This window comes from Podarcis raffonei, chromosome 1 (genome assembly GCF_027172205.1).
Source record: "Podarcis raffonei isolate rPodRaf1 chromosome 1, rPodRaf1.pri, whole genome shotgun sequence".
Classification (NCBI taxonomy): domain Eukaryota; kingdom Metazoa; phylum Chordata; class Lepidosauria; order Squamata; family Lacertidae; genus Podarcis; species Podarcis raffonei.
This window is the reverse complement of record NC_070602.1, coordinates 72,348,032-72,367,886: the sequence shown is the minus strand read 5'-3', so window position 1 is coordinate 72,367,886 and position 19,855 is coordinate 72,348,032. Positions and strand designations below refer to the sequence as shown.

Below are 19,855 nucleotides of genomic sequence, written 5' to 3'. Positions count from 1 at the left end.
CTTCACTGTGGATCAGCAGCTTTTGATGTTTCCTTTGTATCATGCATGCTGGACTACACGTTCATTAATCGCTTCTGAAAATTTCAATAGCATGGCTAAAAAATATTGTTCTGTATTGTAGAGTTGTCACAGAGAATGTAAATATGTTTTTCCTTCCTTGTTCCATAGACTATACAGGACAAAGTAGTGAATGTTGCTGCTGGGCTCAGACATGCAGTAGCTGTAACTGGTGAGTTATTAATACAGTACATAGTTCCTTACTAAAAGTTGCAACAACATAAAAACTGTTACACTGTCTCAAATGATGGGTCTGTATCCCCAGCTTTAATTGTTATGTGATTTAGAGGAAGCTGTGAAGCAATTAAAAATACTTCATCCCCAGTTATTCACTGACAGGCTAATACCTCAGTCTCATATACCTTAGAAGCCTGCTCATAATCACTTGCTGTTACCCTAGTGTTCCTCATCAGGGTGGGTTGATATTTCATGGTAGTTTGTAAATTAATTAGGAAGGCCTGATAGCGACATAGTTTCTGACACCATGCAAGCCCTAGTAGAGTGTCTGAGGTAGTGGTGCATATTTGGCTGTGGGTTTCCCCCCAAGAGCCAGACAGAGAGGCCTAGAGGACCACATCTGGTCCCCAGGCCTGAGGTTCCCCACCTCTGCATTAGGAGGGCCCCTTGGGTTTGCAGGTCACCTTGGTATACATAGCTTCAATAAGTGTCATAAGTGTACATGGGCTTGTCATCATCACTTAAGGAGTGATTGATAAGGCACAGTCACAGAGAGAATCTTCAACTGGCAGAGCTTTGTCATAATTACCAAATAAGTGCAAATGGCCTGTCAGCAAATTCCATGCAAGTTTCTCCTGTGGTTTATGACATTATTTCCTGGACTCTTGAGAAACTTACAACCGTTTCACAAATTATAGAGAGGCAAACCTGAACCTGCTACCAAATCTCCAGGAAGCTGCAGCTAATCGCAGCTCCGTCTATGTGTTTAATAAACATTGGTCATATTCATTTATTACATGAGGTATCTGCTTAATATATTAGTGTACACCTTAAAAACAAGATGCATGAAGTTGTCTCGGACCTAGCGTACTGTTATTTGGGGCGTTGAGAATTTCTCCTGCTAGATTGTTTTGTTGTTCTAGAATTTATGTGTGAACATTTTCCAGGTTAATATTTGCATTAGTAAAAATAGCAACACCCCCCACCCAATGTCTTTTAGCGGGGGAATATCCTTTAACATGAATATTTCATTTTCCTTTTGCGTGTACATGCTGAAAAGAAAATGGCTCAGTTTTCCAGTGGGGAGTTGGCATGGCATCTCAGGTGAAGCGGGCGTGCCAAGGACAGATGGTTCCATCTTTTTGGAGGGCTAAAGAGCCTTGCAAAGTAACAGGTTTGTTATCTTAATATTTAAGGTATGGATCAAGTATGTCATGTGCAAGCAAGGGGTCCACAAATTTTGGCTTGCCTTAGTAGCCAGCCGTTATTTGTGGCTATACCCAATGATACTGATCACTCCACTCCTAAGTCCTCAGATGCTGCTCTGTTGTTGCTGTAATAGCATGTATCGCATTCCCTTAGCACTCTCTGATTCCATTCCCAATCAGCCCAAACACAAACCCCAGCCATATACTTGGCACCTGAGACTCTGTCTTTTGCAGAACACATCACTCAGCCCAGAGAATGCCCAGCACAGAGAGAGTCAGATGTAGTGTTTTAATGGTGAACTTTTGGATGTTGATCCTGAACTGTCCTTTATTATTATTGTTGCAATGCTTCTTGCCATATAAGCTTTTATCAGTAAGCATCAGCACCTTGAATTGGTCCTGGAAACTAACTGGAACCTACTGTCGTTGGCATAAAACTTGTGCAACATGATCCAAGAAGAATCCACTAGGAAACAAACTTTCCATCTCAATTTATTTGCTTTCTTTTCTGGAGAAGAGAAGTATGTTGCAATCTGTATAAGTACAGTTCCTTCCCAGTTGGATTTGTCAGAAGTTTTCCCCCGGAGGGCCTCAGTCAGAGGGAGAAAGGAGAGAAATGGAGGGAAAAGAGAAACCGTGGGAAACAAATGGTGAATGAAGAAATAGATAGTTTGCACCCTATCCTGGCCTTCAGGTTCGCCTTTGTCAGGAACAAGATACAAAACACATATTTGTCCTTGTCTCAAGAAGAGAAAACTGGGAATATGGATTTATTCTTACAGCAGTTAAAATAAAATATGTTAACGCTGGGAATTGGTCTGACAGTTTCTCATGTACTTTGCAGTGTTATGTTAAGATGTTTACATCACAAATCTCTTTTGTCAAATAACATTGTTTGAAAACTCTTGTTATCAGGCGGAGCTGGTGAAATTGATATACAGTGGTACCTCTGGTTATGAACTGAATCCGTTCCGGAGATCTGTTTGTAACTGGAAACCGTTCTTATCCTGAGGCACGCTTTCGCTATTGGTGGCTCCCGCTGTGCGCGTGTGCCTCTAGTGTGCAATTTCTGCTCTCATCCCAGGGCAAAGTTCGTAACCAGCAGCAGCTACTTTCAGGTTAGCAGAGCTTGTAACCTGCAGTATGCGTAACCAGAAGCATTTGTAACCAGAGGTACCACTGTAATAAACACACAGATGGCACTTCGAGAGGTTATTCCTTCTGCCCAGGAACTGGAGTTCTGGTCATTTGGCCAAGCAGGCAATGGGAGCCAGTTGTATGCTCAGGAACAATATACCTTCTGTTAGGAATGTTTTAAGCATTACGATCCCTTCCCTGCCTCGTTGGCACTGATTGCTGTTAGCAGGTTGAACTATCCACTGTCCTATTGTGGCTTGCAGCTGCTGAATGCACCAGTTAAAAGCCAGTACCCAAAAAACTTGCAAAACTTGCAACCCTTTCCCGTTTTGTGGAGTGCAGAATAATAAGCCAAATCAAAATGTATTTTAGGTCTGTTTACATTATTAGGCTCTGCACAGTAACAATTTGTTCCTTAGCTCATCCTCACCTATCTCTCTTTCCTCTTGGCAGTGTTGTTCTCTCCTTGTGGCCTTGTACTCTTCTCTGATAGCTAATTAACTACCCCATGGTTGTCGAAAGTTCTCCCATTTGTTAGTGGTCCCCCTTCTCTTTTCTTTAATATCTTAGATGCATATAGATGAGCTCTGATCTATAAAATTAGTTGGGGAGGTAGTAACCTGACATGGCCCAAGTAGCTTCCCAAAGAGCCTGCAGAAACAGCTTTCGTTAGCTCCCTTATGCAGCTGTGTGTTGTGGTGTGGCATTCTGTATTGCAAAGGGCCTTTCTAAAAGGAAGTATCCCTCTCCAGCTAACAGAAAATAATGGCTTATTGTCCTAGGTCTAGAAAACATCAAAGTAAAGAGCATCACTTCTGGGTCACATCATGTCACATCACTCACAGGTGAGTTTCTTTTGTTTGGTTGACTGTAGCTTTGTAGTCTGTCTGTTGAACCATGAAAAGTATTTTGTCTCTGAGACTAGTTCATCCCCTTTCCTGTAAGATGTGTGTCCCCGTTTTTGTTCAGATTTAATCGAGCTGCCCTCATAACATGCTTCCTGCTCCTGCCACATTTAAAACAGGCTTGTGACCCTCCTCGAACATACAACATGTATTGCATAGAGAATTAAGTTGCAGCTCTAGTTCTCTAGTTGTATACACAGAAATATATGCTTTTTGTGCTTGTAGAGTCTGAGTTGCCACTTTAAAAAACTGAGTGCATTATTTTTCTTAGAATGTTTGTTCATCTGTTTCAAAGACTAGACAGATGTGCAACTGTAAAATGACATTTAGTCAACAATTTTGTGTCCTTTAACTTCCTTTTTTAAAATATGTTCCTTTTCTTCTTTAAGATGAAGGAGAGTTATATGTTTGGGGGAGCAACAGACACAAGCAGTTAGTGAGCAAAGATGATTTTCTTTTGAAACCCCAGAAGATAGAAGCCCACTATTTTGGGGGCGAAAAGGTCAGAAGAGTCTGGAATGGATGGACGCACATGGTGGCGCAGACAGGTAGGACATCAACTGTGGATGCTGCATATAAAAATACTTGGTTTACCGAAAGCGATGTTTGGATGGTTTCTAAAAAAAGTGCTTTCAGGTTGAGTTGTTTGGATAGTATGGCAAAACCCAGCATCTAGAACTGTGGGAAATGTGTGATTTAGGCTTTAGGGCTGAACTGTGTTGGTTCCCCCTCCCCAAAATTGCTGAAGTTCCCAATTTGATGGTTGCTCTGCCAGTGCAAGCATTTCTGCTTGTTCTGCTTGACAGACAGGGCGATTTCCCTCTTCCCCATGCATTGTTCTGGGAGTTCTCCCGACCCTCCAGTGCAGATTTGTGGGAGGAGGGAGTGGTCTTGTTGAGCTGGCAGGAGTCCTTATGCTGGCTTCCACTAGTGCACTGGGCTAGGTGAATCCAGCTCCAATTCAGAAGTAGTACCTGGGATATGAAAGGAAGAAGATGGCAGGTGTGTTGCATGAGTTGCTGTTTGAATAGCTTTGCATCCTTCTGAGGACCAGGAACCAGTTGCCCAGGGAAACTCCCTCCCCAACATAGTAGCCTGTTTCAGTCAAAACACCCCCACCAGCAAAAAAATACACCCCTAATTTAAATTTTAAAAAATTAAAATTGAGAGGGAGTCTTGATGAGTGCCAAGGAGGGTATATGAGGGTGCCATGGTGCCACTTCTTCGCATGTGCTCTGTGCTTGCAGGCTGCATTGTCAAAAGGACTCCAGAAGTGCGCAACCAAAGCTGAAACTTGCTGCTTATCGTTTATATTTCTCATGATGATGAGGCTGGGCTCTGTAATGCTGCCGATGTAAATTAGGTTACATAAGGATAACATAGAAGTTGACTGAACTGAAGGCAGTCCTAAATATAGCAGAAGGGTGGTGAAGAACAGGAGAGAGAATGATAGTCTTAAGCCTTACAAAAGGTGAGTCATCCTCAGTTCAGAACAAGTGCTTTCCACAAACTGGTATGGCTGATAACGAAGACAGCTTTAATTAAGGAAGTTTATTTATCTCGGTGTTCTCTCGAATAAATCCATTAATCCGTTTGTCATGTACTATCAAATCAAATTACTGTAAAATTGGGTAAAGAAATTCTTGGTACAACCAAAGACTTACAAGCTCCTTCCCCAGAAGGGTTATTTTTTAAACACACACACACACACACACACACACACACACACACACACACAGAGAGAGAGAGAGAGAGAGAGAGAGAGAGAGAGAGAGAGAGAACACTCTCTATCTTACATTGTTGCCTCCTGTAACAATCCAATGGGAGCTGTAAAGAGTCTCAGAGGAACGACGCACCATCATGCCTCTGGGGAAATAGCACAATAAAAATCTTTTATTATTTATTTTAAATATTTTTATCCTGCTGTTCAGCTGAAAAAGACTCCCAGAGTGGCATACAACGATCATCAACAACAACAGTTTTCTTATTTGTACCCCGCCTATCTGACTGGGTTGCCCCAGCCGCTCTGGGTGGCTCCCAGCCGATACAGAAGCCCCATAGGCTTCCAGTCTAAAATGTATTTAGAAAAGGAAAATGGATGGGGAGGAGGAAGAAAGTATACTCAGGCATTACCTCTTATTAGTTGGGAAGGGCTGAAGCAAGCTCTCTGCAGCTGCTCCTCCTTCAGCTCCTTCAGGCCAGGTTGGGCTCCAAAATTGCTCCGGCCTCCATGTCAGGGAAGAAGGGGTAAGGGGAAGATTGACATCAGGAGGAAGAATGGGGAAGAGGATGATCTACATTGGTATTTGCTGCCCTGGTGAGCCCAGCCCCTGAGGCAGTCACCTCTCCTTGCCTCATGGGTGGGCTGGTCCTGAATAAAGATCTACACCACATCTGCTGCCCCTGTGGATCCTGCTGCCCGAGACAGCTGCTTTACCTTTACTTTTAGGTGGGCTGGCCCTGGTAGGTATATTGGCCTTTTGTACTAAAAACAGCAAGACAATACCATCTGTATACTTGCTTGAGAGTAACCCCACCAAACCTAGTATTGTATTGAGGAGAGAGCTCCATAAACCTTTAGTAAAACCTCCCTGGAACCGCTGCATAATTTTATTATTATTATTTGTTAACGATTTCTTAGTTTACAAAAATACGTGCATTGTCTCTTTTTTCAAGTTGCGCTTTCTACAGATCATGCATGAAGTATTAGGTTGGGAGGAAAAGGGGGACATAGTGAGGGCGGTGGGGTTGGGTGGTTATGCTTCTATTCTTCTACTTAGTGTACATTTGGGGTTTTGTGTCAGCGTCACTTGTACGGATTCTCTTACTATTCACTTGTTATATTTCATTGGTGGTGAGAGAGGTTAGGGTTGGCCTCGGGTGTGGTTATCAGGATGTGGGTGGCGCTGTGGTCTAAACCACAGAGCCTAGGGCAGCGGTCAGCAAACTTTTTCAGGAGGGGGCCGGTTCACTGTCCCTCAGACCTTGTGGGGGGCTAGACCCACCCCCTCCTGAAAGCACCCCCTTCCTGAAAGGCTCCTGCTCGCCGATGCCACTTATGTCGCAGCCGCTGATGCCACCTCCTCTTTGGCAACATCTGCGTCCTCCATCTTAGCGGGGCGCAGAGTCCATGCCGCTGGCCTGGGCGGTGGAGGCAGCCTCCGTGCCGCTGCTGCTTCCTTCCCACTCGGCTGCCTAAGTGGGAAGAAGCGGCGAAGCCCAGAGTCACCTGTGGCTTTTGATTGGCTGCAGGAGCTTTCTGCAGCCAATCAGAAGCCGTGCCACGTCACAGAAGTCAGTATCTGCGTGGTGATGCCTCCATGCCACGCCTGTTTAGCGTGGGGACTGACTGAGCGGGTGGCAGGGTCTGCAAGGTTCCTGGGCTGGATTAACGAGCCCGGTGGTCTATATCCGGCCCGTGGGCCTTAGTTTGCCAACCTCTGGCCTAGGGCTTGCCGATCAGAAGGTCGGTGGTTCGAATCCCCGTGACGGGGAGAGCTCCCGTTGCTCTGTCCCTGCTCCTGCCAACCTAGCAGTTCAAAAGCACATCAAAGTGCAAGTAGATAAATAGGTACCGCTCCGGCGGAAAGGTACACAATGTTTCCATGCGCTGCTCTGGTTCGCCAGAAGCGGCTTAGTCATGCTGGCCACGTGACCCGGAAGCTGTACACCGGCTCCCTCGGCCAGTAAAGCGAGATGAGTGCCGCAACCCCAGAGTCGTCTGCAACTGGACCTAACGCTCAGGGGTCCCTTTACCCTTTACCTTTAGGGTGTGGTTGGTTGTCTTTGGTTGGCGTAGTGAGATTTGTTTATGTGTGTGAAGGTGGGGTGTGTGGGTGGATTTTTGTATCAAGTTAGCTAGATTGATTCGTATGATGTTGGCAGATTCTTGTTGTTTTGTTGGGCTATGATGTGATAAAGGGGAACCATACCGGGGTGAAGGCATCTTCTATTGGTCCCCGTATCAGTTTCAGTTTATTGGTTAGTTTTTCTAGTAAGGCTATTTCCCATACTATTTGATACCATTGGTCCATGCTTACTCCTGACAGGTCTCTCCAGTGTCTGGCTATAATGTTTCTGGCTGCTGAGAGTAGGTGGGTTATGGGCTCTTTATAATGTGAGTGGGCATTATGATCTTGGAAGATGTTCAGTAGGTCCAGTTCTGGGGGGAACCGCTGTATAATTGACATTACCTGACACACTGGGAAACGAGCTGTACAAAAGCCTTGTGAGCATCCATTAAGTATGATTCATCCGAAGAGCAGTAAAAGATGGCACAATGTTCTTCCTGCTATATTAACAACCTCATCCTTGGCTAGGCTCTTAGGAATATTAATGATTTCTTATATTGGATTTTAACATATTCTCTCTCTTGTTTTCCATCCCCTCTAGTGTACCCTTGGAATCCCCTGTCAAGATCAGAATATTAAAGGGGCATGGAGATTCACTTACTCTTCCCATAAGACTCTAATTCTTGCCATAAAAACAGTCAGTAGAACAGGGGTTTAGTTGGGAGCTATGTAGATGTTCCTTTTTAAGAGAGTCATGTCTCACATGATACTGTGAGAATCACAAATGCAAATGAGCCATTATCTATTTGTTCATTGTTTGGAATCCAATAGAAACCAATGTTGCTAATCTGATGAAAAATGCCCCCTATATTTAATAATGTTTTATGCATTTACAGATATAGTTAAACCTTGGAATTTGTATATAATCTAGGGTGACTATCCCCAAATTGTTAAAATGTAGAGGGCTCTGTGTTGAAAAACATGTTCTCCTGTCTTCATTTTAATTGAGGACAGGGTCACTCCGTGATTCTGAACACACTTAATTGAGAAATGAACTCACTGATATTAACAAATATCAAATATCCAGACAAATGTGCTGAAAATCAAAATATTGGGACTACCTCAGATGTAGTTAATGCTCTTAGGACATCTGTCTAGGGCAAAGTCTTCCAACTGTGTGGTGGAGAACATAACAACCGAGTGTTTAGAATATGGAGTTGGTTTATAGAATCATAGATTCATAGAACTGTAGAGTTGGAAGTGATCCCAAGGGTCATCTAGTCCAACCCACTGCAATGCATACATACACAAACATAGATATACACTGTCCATAGCAACTGGCACCCCCATACAGTAGTGAGTTTCCAGCCCCCAGATGTATTATCTATTACCACTTAGCCATATGAATAAGCACTAGGGTTGCCAGCTAACTGAGGGGAAGGACCCAGACTGGGCAAAGTTGTTAAGCTGGTGTGTTTTTTTTAGTTTTGCATAAAAAATTTATGTTTTTCTGATTTCTACCTGGACATTGCTACCAACTATGGTATTACAGATATGTTTGAGACGTATGGCAACCATTGCTATTTCCCATGTCTTTTTGTGGGCTTTTCAGAGGCATATGGTTGGCTGTTGTTGGAAACAGGATTCTGACCTGAGCCAGCAGGGTTTTTATTATGTTCTTTATTTGAAGGGCAGGCAGACCTAATCAGAATCATTAGGAAGTTACTGCACAATGGCTTTGATTCATGCAACGACTCTAACTAGATTAGCCTTGCTAAATTTGTGCCTTCCATGCTGACTGGGACTGATGGAAGCTGTAGTCCACAATATCAGGACACAGGGTTGGCAAAGGCCGTCACAGTTTCCCACCCCTCTGATACAAGCCAAAATCTCATAAGATTGTATTCTTTTATTTTGTCCATTCTTATTTTACTTAATTTCTTTACAGGCCACATTAATCCCGCCAGTAACCCCGTAAAGCTCAGAGGTGCGGAACATTTAGGGTTGCCAGATGTCACCATACTACAACTTCCATCGTCCCTGATTATTGACCACTTTGACCTGGGCTGATGGGAGTTGGCATCTGATAATATTTGAAGGCCCATAAGTTCCCAAGCCCTGCTATAAACAAGTTGCTTTTATGGCACATTTTCCCACAGCTGGTGAACAAAGAGAAAATGCCTTACCCATTGACACCCTGTAATTTCCCACTTCTGAGTGGTAATTTAAATCCTGGTCTCTCAGATTCAAGTGCAGAACTCTAAACAGGAGGCCAGACGGCCAAGATGCCTCATCCCCACCCTTCATGTTTATATATCTCTTTGAAACAGAACGTGAAAATGATTGTGGTGTGCACGTGTGTGTGTGTATATATATATATATATATATATATATATATATATATAAAGAGAGAGAGAGAGATGTGTGTGATATTATGCTTTATAGAATTGTACGTTCATTTCTTTTGTGGATTTGAACTTGTTCTGCCTTGGCCAATGCTTTCTTGCTCACACAACTGAGCCACACCAGGTGGTGATCTATGGGTTTTCCACTTCTCATTCCGTCCCAAACAAAGTGGCTGAGAGGTACTATTTCAGTAGAGACTGAGGCAGCTATGAGAACAAAGGCTTCCGCAGAGAGATAAGTTGAAAAATGATATTTTTCAGCTTGGTTTTCTAGATAATGCTTAATAGATTGTCCAAAGAAATTCACTGAGGAGATTGAAATTTTCTGTTTATGACAATCACTGCAGACCCAATGGGCCTTGTCAAACCTAGTTACGCTGAATCAGGAATTTATAGTATATTATTCATTTTGATTGTCATTTGGCTCCCTCAGGGAAAAACCCACAAATTAAATTGTAAATGTTACATCGTATTACATCACATTAAACCTTGGTGCATACTTGAAGTGCCATGAGATTGACAAATTAAAATTATGGCAGTGAAAAACTTTAGCAGTATGAAAGTACTGACTTTAAACAGCCTGGAGGCAAAGCTTCTTTGCTTGCTTCAAAATATGTATAATATTCCTGTTCTCCATCAAATGAGCAACAAGATGGCATGGTCTGATATGGTCTGATATGTGTTTTAGGCAAGGCAGAGGTGAGATATCAAACTTGAGTGTCGTGGTTCACAGCTTACCCACTACATTATTATTCTTCTACAGTAAAAGCTTTCCTTAATAATAATAAATAGCACCCATAACATGCTTGGTGTTTTATAAAGTAGCACCAAAGACAAGCCATGTCCTATGGAACTTGTGATCTAAAATTCAACACAGGGTAGGTCTCAAGGCAGGGACGCCGGTGGCGCTGTGGGTTAAACCACAGAGCATAGGACTTGCCGATCAGAATGTCAGCAGTTCGAATCCCCACAACGCGGTGAGCTCCTGTTGCTCGGTCGCTGCTCCTGCCAACCTAGCAGTTCGAAAGCACGTCAAAGTGCAAGTAGATAAATAGGTACCACTCTGGCAGGAAGGTAAACGACATTTCTGTGCGCTGCTCTGGTTCGCCAGAAGCGGCTTAGTCATGCTGGCCACATGACCTGGAAGCTGTACCTGGAAGCTGGCCGGCTCCCTCGGCCAGTAAAGCGAGATGAGCGCCGCAACCCCAGAGTCGGCCACGACTGGGCCTAATGGTCAGGGGTCCCTTTACCTTAGGTCTCAAGGCAAGTGTCAAGGAAGACTTAGACAATTGTCTGACTAGGAAGTTAGGCAATAATCTTACATATTTTTCTCTCCCTAAGACAAGAACAGCAAAAGGGAACCTCCCACCACCCAGATACAGCCAAGCCCAGTGCCATCTGGTGCCTAAACTGTGTAATGTCGCAAGCCGTGTGTGGATGTGAAAATAGAAGGAGGAAAATTGTGTGTTCAGTTCAATCACATACAAACCTTTCTGGCACATCTCTTATCTGTATATTTTATTCTATTTTAGTTGTACCAGTAGATAAAAATTGGAATGGCTATGGAAACACTGAACAAATCATTGACAGGTAGGAAGAGGCCCAACTGAATCACAGAACTCTAGGGCATGATGAACTCTTTGCCATCCTTTGGAGACATTCAGCTGCACACAGACATGAACATCGACATCTGATGAAAGGAGAAGAACCAGGGCTAAGGATTACAGGGAGAAGAGCTTGTTGGGAGAGCATTGAGGACAGGAATGAATTGAAGATGGAAACTTCACAGTGTAAGGAGGGGGCTTCTCTTGACTTTCTGGTCCTTAGGGAGCAATAAGGGATTGCTAACTACATAACTTCTTTAGATAAAGCAGTGCTGGTAAATTGTCTAATTGCTTGTTGGAATTTGGCCAAGTTTGGAACAATGAAAATCTGGCTTGTGGTGCTGCAACTACCCTCTAGAGGGCAGCATTGATGTCTACATATTTTTATTTCCCTACCACCTTACTGTCAGCAGCTTAGAGCAGACAATAGATCTGTCTTGATCTGCGGTATTTGGCCAATGGTGGATTGCAAAGGCAAGCAGTGCTTGGCTTTTCTCTTACAATAGCTGAGATTTTAAGTGATGGTAAATTATTGCAGTGCTGCTTTAAAAACTAGCTCCAGGGGATGGCTAAAGCCACAGAACAATTATTAAAAGTGTTTTAATATGATTTGTAAAAATGACTGTCCACAAATTAAATTAGTAAGTGGGTCTGATAAACTTCATCAATTTTAAATTTTATGAAACTTGCTTATTAACCTAAATGTAGATGCCTTTTTAAGGATATTGAAGGATGCTTGAGATAACCTACAATTTAATAAACAAATGCTACCACTTGTTCAAGTGCTCAAATACACAGAAAGGGATAGAGTGTGGCTGTTGACTCCACCTGTGCATGTGTTCAGTGTAATGTCTTAAGGAGTTGTGTGTGTATGAATTGTGTGTATTACTCTGTCCATACAATTAAGCTGAGATCATGTGGGCAGAGCATAGGCGTAAATTCTCTCATATGCTATTCTGAATTTGTTTAGGGCAGAAGCCTGTGGCCACAATCCTATACCCCTTCACCTGCATGTTGAGACAAACACCTAAATAGTGTAAAATAAACTATACTGTAGGTACTTTAGCATTCTGTAAAATAAACCTTTGGTCACCCTGTGATGCATTTCCAACTACAGTAATGGCTAATGTTTTGGCATCCTTGCCTTCTGAAAGAGATGAGCAGGTTCATCATTTATTTCCTTGTCGTTTATATGGTTTTTTGTTATTAATATGAGAAACCAATGTCTTTCTTGAACCTTCAGAGCAACAGTTAAACTTGCAAGGATAATGAGGAGCTACATTTGTTTTTAATTGCATAACTATAATTAGACTGCTATCTGCATTTAGATATTGCTATTAAAAGTTTAAAAGTGAGAGGCGCATCATAGCTTGAATTTTAAACAAGCCCAAGCCTTGGTTGGCAGTGATAAATAGCAAGTGTTCTTTGATTTGGCAGCCTGTCTTGCAACTGAACTGTCCACATGGTCAAATAGCTGCAAGATCTCCTGGTGCGGGCTCTCGCCTCTTTCTGTAGTGAAGGAAGCAGGGGGAATTAGGAGAAGGGAGTTCACTATTTTGAGGCTTGCTCATAAGCTTTTCTGAGGAAAGTCCTTGTGTGAGGGCTGAGGTAGAAGGAGCAACAGCCAGTCTGCCTCAGTGCACGGGTTTCAGGGCCAGCCCCAGTGCTTTTCTTCTGGGGGGGGGACGCAGGGGTACGCATACCCCTAATGATTTTGTGAATCTAAGTTTGGCCTCATTGAGGGGCACTATTTCAATATGAGTAGGTAAATGAGAGTTACCCCTAAACATTTTTTAAGGAAAAAAGCAGTGGTCAGCCCTATCATTAGGCAGAGTGAAGCAGGCACCTTTGGCGGAATATGCTGGGGGACAGGAAGTGGACAGAACTCTGTGTGCCATTCAACTCACCTCGCATCCTCTAAGATAGCTTCTGCCCACAGGTGCAATGGAGGATACTGAACTCAGCTTCTAGTCTGGACAGCTTCTGTGTTTGGAATGGGAAAGGCACCATCTTTTCCTTTGCCCACAGGCAGCAAAAATATTTAGGAGAGAATATTTATTTGATATTTATGTGCAGTTTTTTCATACAAGCATTCTCAAAGTAGCTTACACAGAAGCAGATTAAACTAATTTAAAGAATCATAAAAAACACGACAGCTTAAAAAAAACCTAAATAAAGGCATGAAGAGCAGCATAAGGCAACAATTTAAGAACTTAACTTGCCTGAGCTTGAGGGAATAAAAACGCTTTTTCCTGTCTCTGGAAGGAAGACAAGTGCAGTAAAGAAATGGACCACCTAGGGCATGTTTGGCATGAAAGTCTGAAAGGGGTGTTTGCTTAGATGTACTTACAAGCTTCCTTATTGAAGAGAGCTTCAGAATGGGTATTATATGTCCTCCTAGGTGGAGTTTCCAGATCACTTTTTAATTTTTTTTTAAAATTTATATCCTACCTTTCTTTTGTTGTGTAACCCAAGACGATAAACACATGGTTTCCGGGCACTCACCTCCATTCAGACACTGACCTAACCCAGGCATGCTTAGCTTCAGCAAGATGGTAGCCTCATGTGCCTTCAGCCCATGGGACTTTCATTGTCAGGCCCCTGTTGCCACCAAGGCATGAATGACAGTAGCAGGCATCTCTTTTCCAGTAGGGGGTGCAACTAAAGTTGGTAAAATGCTACTACAGGACTATTGTTACCTGATCATTTAGGAGAATTGCTGGATGGACAAGTATTTTCAGACTATGAACCTGCAACTCAACAAGGAGTAGGAGCCCATCTGGGTAGAACTAATATTTTATGACCAACTGGTCAACTGAGTCTTTCTCCCCAGCATGGCAAATCATCAGCTCCCTCTTGCCTGGGTTACCTTTTATCTATCCAGCTCATTACTAATCTCAGGTGATTGTACAGAAAAGCCTCTACCACTACCTTGAGATAGACTGGAACTTGTAGGGAAAATGTAAGGAGAGGGGAATTTGAGAAATATGAACTGGGGAAGTAGGAAAAAAAGCTGAGTGTTAATTAACCCTTGAAGTCAGAAGAGGTTGGAGTGCATTTTTTAAAAAAAATAAAAAGCCTAGTTTCTTGTTATTTTTCTTACATTGCTGAGTTGCTGCTGTTTTCACAGTGATTAAGTTTTGTCTGGAGGACTAATGCTGAACAACTGTGTGTGTTCTATTCAGAAACAGGGAAAGTCTTTACATGGGGTAGAGGAGACTATGGTCAACTTGGATGGAGCTGGATGCTGAATGAAGGAGAGAGCGAGGATGGAAAGAAATCGACTGAACACTGTTTGAAAAAGCAAATCAGTGCACCTGTTGCAGTGCCCAGCCTCACTGGAGCATCTGAGGTAAGGAGAAACCATGAATTTTGTTAAGGTCAGACCACTAATTATTTGTTTCTCTTGTGTTACTAATTTACCTTTTGAGCAAGGGCTATCTGTAGCCCTCAGACATTATACACTGGGAAAGAACATCCAAGCTGTGGTGGTAACAACAGATGACTGCCATCTTGTACCTCTGTGGTGGTATCTATTGAAGCAGTCTCTGAGAAGATGGGACTCTGTTACATGGAAAATAGAAGTCCAGTTTTACGGTAGCAGCAATATAGAGAGAGGCAAACTTCCCAGATAAATTTGTGCATCTAAAAGTATATATTGGGTGGAATTCAAAATAGTGCCAAGGAGATTGTTCATCAGTGCAAGCATTTCTGTTTGTGAGATGGAACAATTGCCCCTCTTCTCCCTGTGTATTTTCTTCTGGGGGTTTGGGAAAGACTTAGGGAATGGGGTGGGGGAAAGCCCTGCTGCATTAACAGGGGTCCTTGTGGTGGCTTCTGCTAGAGTAATAGGTTAGTTGAATCCAGACGATGAAGATGATGATGGTTCCTTCTCTGTTCTTCCCCATGAGATCCCAGCATGGATTGCAATAATTTTAAAAATACAGTACTAAAACCAGTTAAATTGCAGTCAGGAGACTAGGGTGGGCTCTAAAATTTATATCTTGGTCATCAAAAGCCAGGGCAAGGTGGTGTGCTTTCAGCATACCATGGAAACTATATTATGAAGGTGTCAGATGCACCTGATAGGAATTTCACTGTTTAGGGGTTGCCACTCCCTCTCCACTCCAAATCTGAGCTTGGTGAAATTACCAGAGGGCCTCCTCTGCCTATTTCAACATGCCAGACAATCCGTAGGAAGGGAGTTGGTCTTTCAGATATATTACTTTTAAGAGCGATCCTAAGTGTTGAGTTTTGTTTGACATAATCTGGATATGTCTGGCTATGTTTCCCCCCCACCCCTACTTAGTAACAGCATATTATATTTTAGTGCATCCGTAGTTCAGTTTTTCCATGTACATGTTCTGATGTACCATCTTTTGTGGAGCTGAGAGTGTCAAAGGACTATGGACCTATGTTGTTGTTGTTTAGTCGTATCCGACTCTTTGTGACCCCATGGACCAGAGCACGCCAGGCACTCCTGTCTTCCACTGCCTCCTGCAGTTTGGTCAAACTCATGTTCATAGCTTCGAGAACACTGTCCAACCACCTTGTCCTCTGTCGTCCCCTTCTCCTTGTGCCCTCAATCTTTCCCAGCATCAGGGTCTTTTCTAGGGAGTCTTCTCTTCTCATGAGGTGGCCAATGTAATGGACTTACACGTAAATGAAAAAAGAAGTTGCCTACAGTTCGGCCAATTAAAAAGAGCAACTTTAGAAACATTGAATACTGTGAACTCACGGGTGGGAGGAAGTGAGAGTTTGATTTATTAATAAACATCTTAGTAAGATCAGCAGTGTTTAAGCTGCTATTGATATAGAATGAAAGAGCTTACAGGGCTGAATTGGATAGCTAAAACCTTGAGATGTCAGATATAATCAGATCATGAAGAACCTAAGTGTAACTGATTTTTAAAAATATATATCTATATAAAAACAATATTGACATTTTGGCACTAGCTGGTGGCAGTCACAATCCTGGAATGTAGCTAAAAATGGGACTGTCCCTTGTGGAGAATGTCAGAAGTAAAACACCTGAATACTTGGGTGTCAAAGTCTTCTGCCCGCATCAGCTTGAACTGTGACAAGGGGCATTTCACAGCACAGAGACCCCATCACTGATCACTGGTGACATCAACTGCAAATGCAACACTAAATCAAGGAAGCATTTTGCACATCAAATGCTTCTAGATTGGGTGTTCCCCCTGCCCTTAAAATAAAGGCTGTTTCTGAGCAGGGAAAAAAATTCTGGTTAATTAACATATGCATTAAAATTTCACATTCCAAAGCAATATATATATATATATATATATATATATGGAGAGCGAGAGGGAGAAAGAGTTTTTGAATAAGTTAATCTAATTAGTTTTTCTTTAAAAAGTTGATGGAACATGAAATTTTGTAGGTAGGAGTATTCTTCATCAAGAGCATTGTCTTCATGCTTTCTTCTACAGAAGGATTATCCCTTTTCCCTTGTGTACACCTATTAATGATGCTGGCATATAGGAACACAGCAAGAAATTCCCGTAGAAACATTTTAATGCTCCTTTTTGCAGTTTATCAAGTCTTCCAGCAATGTGATAGCAAGGATGATACAGCAGAAAATAATAATATGAGGCATGGCAACATTCATGCATACTTGCCTTTATAAAACTGTCTTTTTTCCACATTAGTGTTAAGTTGCCTGTCCTGGAATAGTTCTGGTTATCTTATTTTAAATATTTGAAAGCTGCCTTTAAGGGTAGAAGCACTTTCAAGTTACAAGATAAAAGTATAATATAATCAAAATAAATACGCATAATGAAAGCCACTTGCATTAAAAACAACAACACCCAGCCAGCTGTAAGCTAAACACAACCAGCAATGCAATAAAGCAAAACATACCTTCAAGGAAAAGGCAGTGAAAACAGATGGGTTATAAGGACTCTCCTAAATGACTGTACGGAATGAGGATGACTTGCCCCCATCAGCTGTACATTTCAGAAGGATAAAATCACTACAGTGGAAAAAACACACACACACTTCTGCCCAACCTGATTATTCTGAGAGGCAGAAGGCCTCAACTGATGAGCTTAATGTACAGAGCGGCTGATATGGGGGAAGGTGCCCTTCAAATAACTTGGACCTAAGAGGTGGGTGGCTTTAAAAGGTTAAAACATGTACTTTAAGATGGACTCTAAATAGACTGCTAACTAGTGCAACTGCTGCCAGCTGCTTGCCATCTTCTTCTCTGGGCCCAGAGGCATTCTGGGAAATGAGATTGGTGGGCAGCTGGAGCCTTGGCTGGCGCAGTGCTGTCACTGCCTTGCCATGTGCCATTCCTATGTGGCATCGTCTGGGGAACCTCAGTGTCTGGCCGCAGGGTCCCATGAAAGTGCAAAGTGTACTTATTCAACTTATCAACTTATTCCAAGTTGATCAGCACAGGCACACTTTGGAAATCATTGAAGAGCTGTCACTGTGCCGAAGTAACATATATTTTCTCTTTATACATATGATTGCTTCCAACCTTGAGCTCTAATATTATTACCGGAATTCTAAACATATAAGGAGAAAATGCAAATATAGTAACAAAGTGGAGAAGTGTTCTGTTGCATTGAACTATATTCCACTGTAAATGGCTGTGTTTGGTGAGGCAGATAAAATAAACAACAACAATATGAAACCTGAATAAGCGTCAGATCTTGAATTCTGAACAGCCAGTGTGGTTAGAGCACTGGACTAGGATCAAGGAGACACATGTTCAGATTCCCACCCAAAAATGAAGCTGATAGGATGAACTTGCACGAGGCCTTGCCTCTCATCCTAGCCTGTTATTAGGTCAATAATGCTAATAATCTACAATAATCTATAATATAATAATAACAATAATAACAATAATGGGATTATGGGCTTGTTTTGTTTTTTCTCTTGTTTTTATTATGCATTTTGTTTTTATTTTGTATTTTTATACTGTGAACCTTCCTGAGATATTTGGATGAAGGGTGGTATACAAATTTAATAAATAAATGAAATCAATACAATATTAATAGCAACTTTTATCCAAATCTAGGCTATTGAATACTGTTTATGTTTCTAGATTTATGCATATATTTTTTGGGAATATGGGTATCATGGGTTTAACACATTTTGCTGTAAGAATGTGGACTACAAAGGCTTTCAGGGAATATAATAAGCCTTTGAAGCTAGATTTGCTATTCAGCTGCCGAGAGCAAGTCTTCAGTACATTAGATGTATCACTAAGCTGATTACCAAAACCATAGGTCTTAAGGAAATAGATAATGCAATAAGTGCATTTTTAATTGTCTGCTCTTTCCTGGTGCCCTGAAAAGTTAATTTTGTTTTAAAAACAGCTGATTAAAATAGCAGGAGGAAGATGATGATCTTTTCCCTTGCCTTAATATCAGCAAAGAGAAGAGAAGAAAGGGAAAAAAGAGCAATTTACAACACAGCATCATTATTCATTGGATTGGCCAACTGGTGGCTTCTGGGCTAGAGTAGCCTCTGAATTATCTGATCTCTGATGGCCCTATGAAAAATTTAGACAAAGCATGGTAAAATGTTTGTTTGCGATTTTACCTATTAGGGAAGGGGAAAAAACTTTTTCAGGTGGTAAGAAATAAGAGAGCTGATAGCCCTAAGGTTACAGAAGCTGGCCATCCTTGCTGCTTATCATATTTATGTTTCAGAGGTCCTGTTCTGTTTTTAATAAACTCAGTGTAAAAGGAGAATAATCACATGGCAAATTTTGCATTGTAAAGATAGCTCTTTAGGTATGAGGTGATTTGGGGGCAGAATCATTACTGCTCTCCCCCTTTTGTACACTATTGTGCTTTTTCTGGAACCTTCTTCCTTAATACTTCTCTGTCACTTATAGTAGGGACAGAGAACATGTGGCCCTCCAGTTGTCAGACTACAGATCCCATAATCTCAGACCACTGGCCATGCCGGCTATGGCTGATGGAAATTAAGAGTCCAACAGCTTCTGAAGGGGCACAGATTCCCCACCCCTAATTTACAAGCCCATTTGTCCCAGCCTGCCTGTGTCTCTGTGACTATATACAGATGTGGCTGATGCCTCATATCTAGTTTGGACCTAAAAAAGCATGGCCTTTTCTGTTTATTTGTGTCTCAATTCCCCTCAGTTCTGGTTTAGGTTTGTACTCAGACCGAACAAGTGCTTTATCTTTGGAGGTGACTTTTGGCTTGTGTACAGTGTCAGTGTGGAGGCAGATTGGCTGCGCGCCAGTGAGGAAATAGGCTATTAACTCACACTGATTCCATGCTTAGAAAGCCGTACCGAAAATGATTAGAACAAAGTCACTTTATTTAAAAACATTCCCCAAGTTTTTTGAAATTTTCTTTCATGTTTGCGGTTTAGACTTTTACATAAAAAGGGTGTGCTTTCTGCTATGTTAAGTAAGATAATATTAACAACAAGTAACTTCCACTATTACATTCAGTCTCTCATCAGTAACCTTACAAGTTGTTTTAAGTTCGGTGGGAGATGTAGGAAAATGTAAAGCAAGGTAGATTGAATAATATAAGCTGTGAGCAGCTTGCTCAAGAGTCCTT

General features: G+C 42.0%; 1 protein-coding gene across 4 annotated transcripts in view; it reads left to right on the top strand.

Moving 5' to 3' along the window:
- The window catches only part of SERGEF (secretion regulating guanine nucleotide exchange factor), an 87,991-nt gene that overhangs the window by 5,179 nt on the left and 62,957 nt on the right, over positions 1-19,855 (top strand). For all 4 annotated transcript variants that reach the window (XM_053392974.1, XM_053392965.1, XM_053392986.1 and 1 more), the window contains 5 exons: positions 169-229; positions 1,295-1,408; positions 3,362-3,424; positions 3,874-4,032; positions 14,470-14,636. In XM_053392974.1, the coding sequence (XP_053248949.1) occupies positions 169-229; positions 1,295-1,408; positions 3,362-3,424; positions 3,874-4,032; positions 14,470-14,636 (564 nt within the window). The remainder of the gene's footprint in view (positions 1-168; positions 230-1,294; positions 1,409-3,361; positions 3,425-3,873; positions 4,033-14,469; positions 14,637-19,855) is intronic.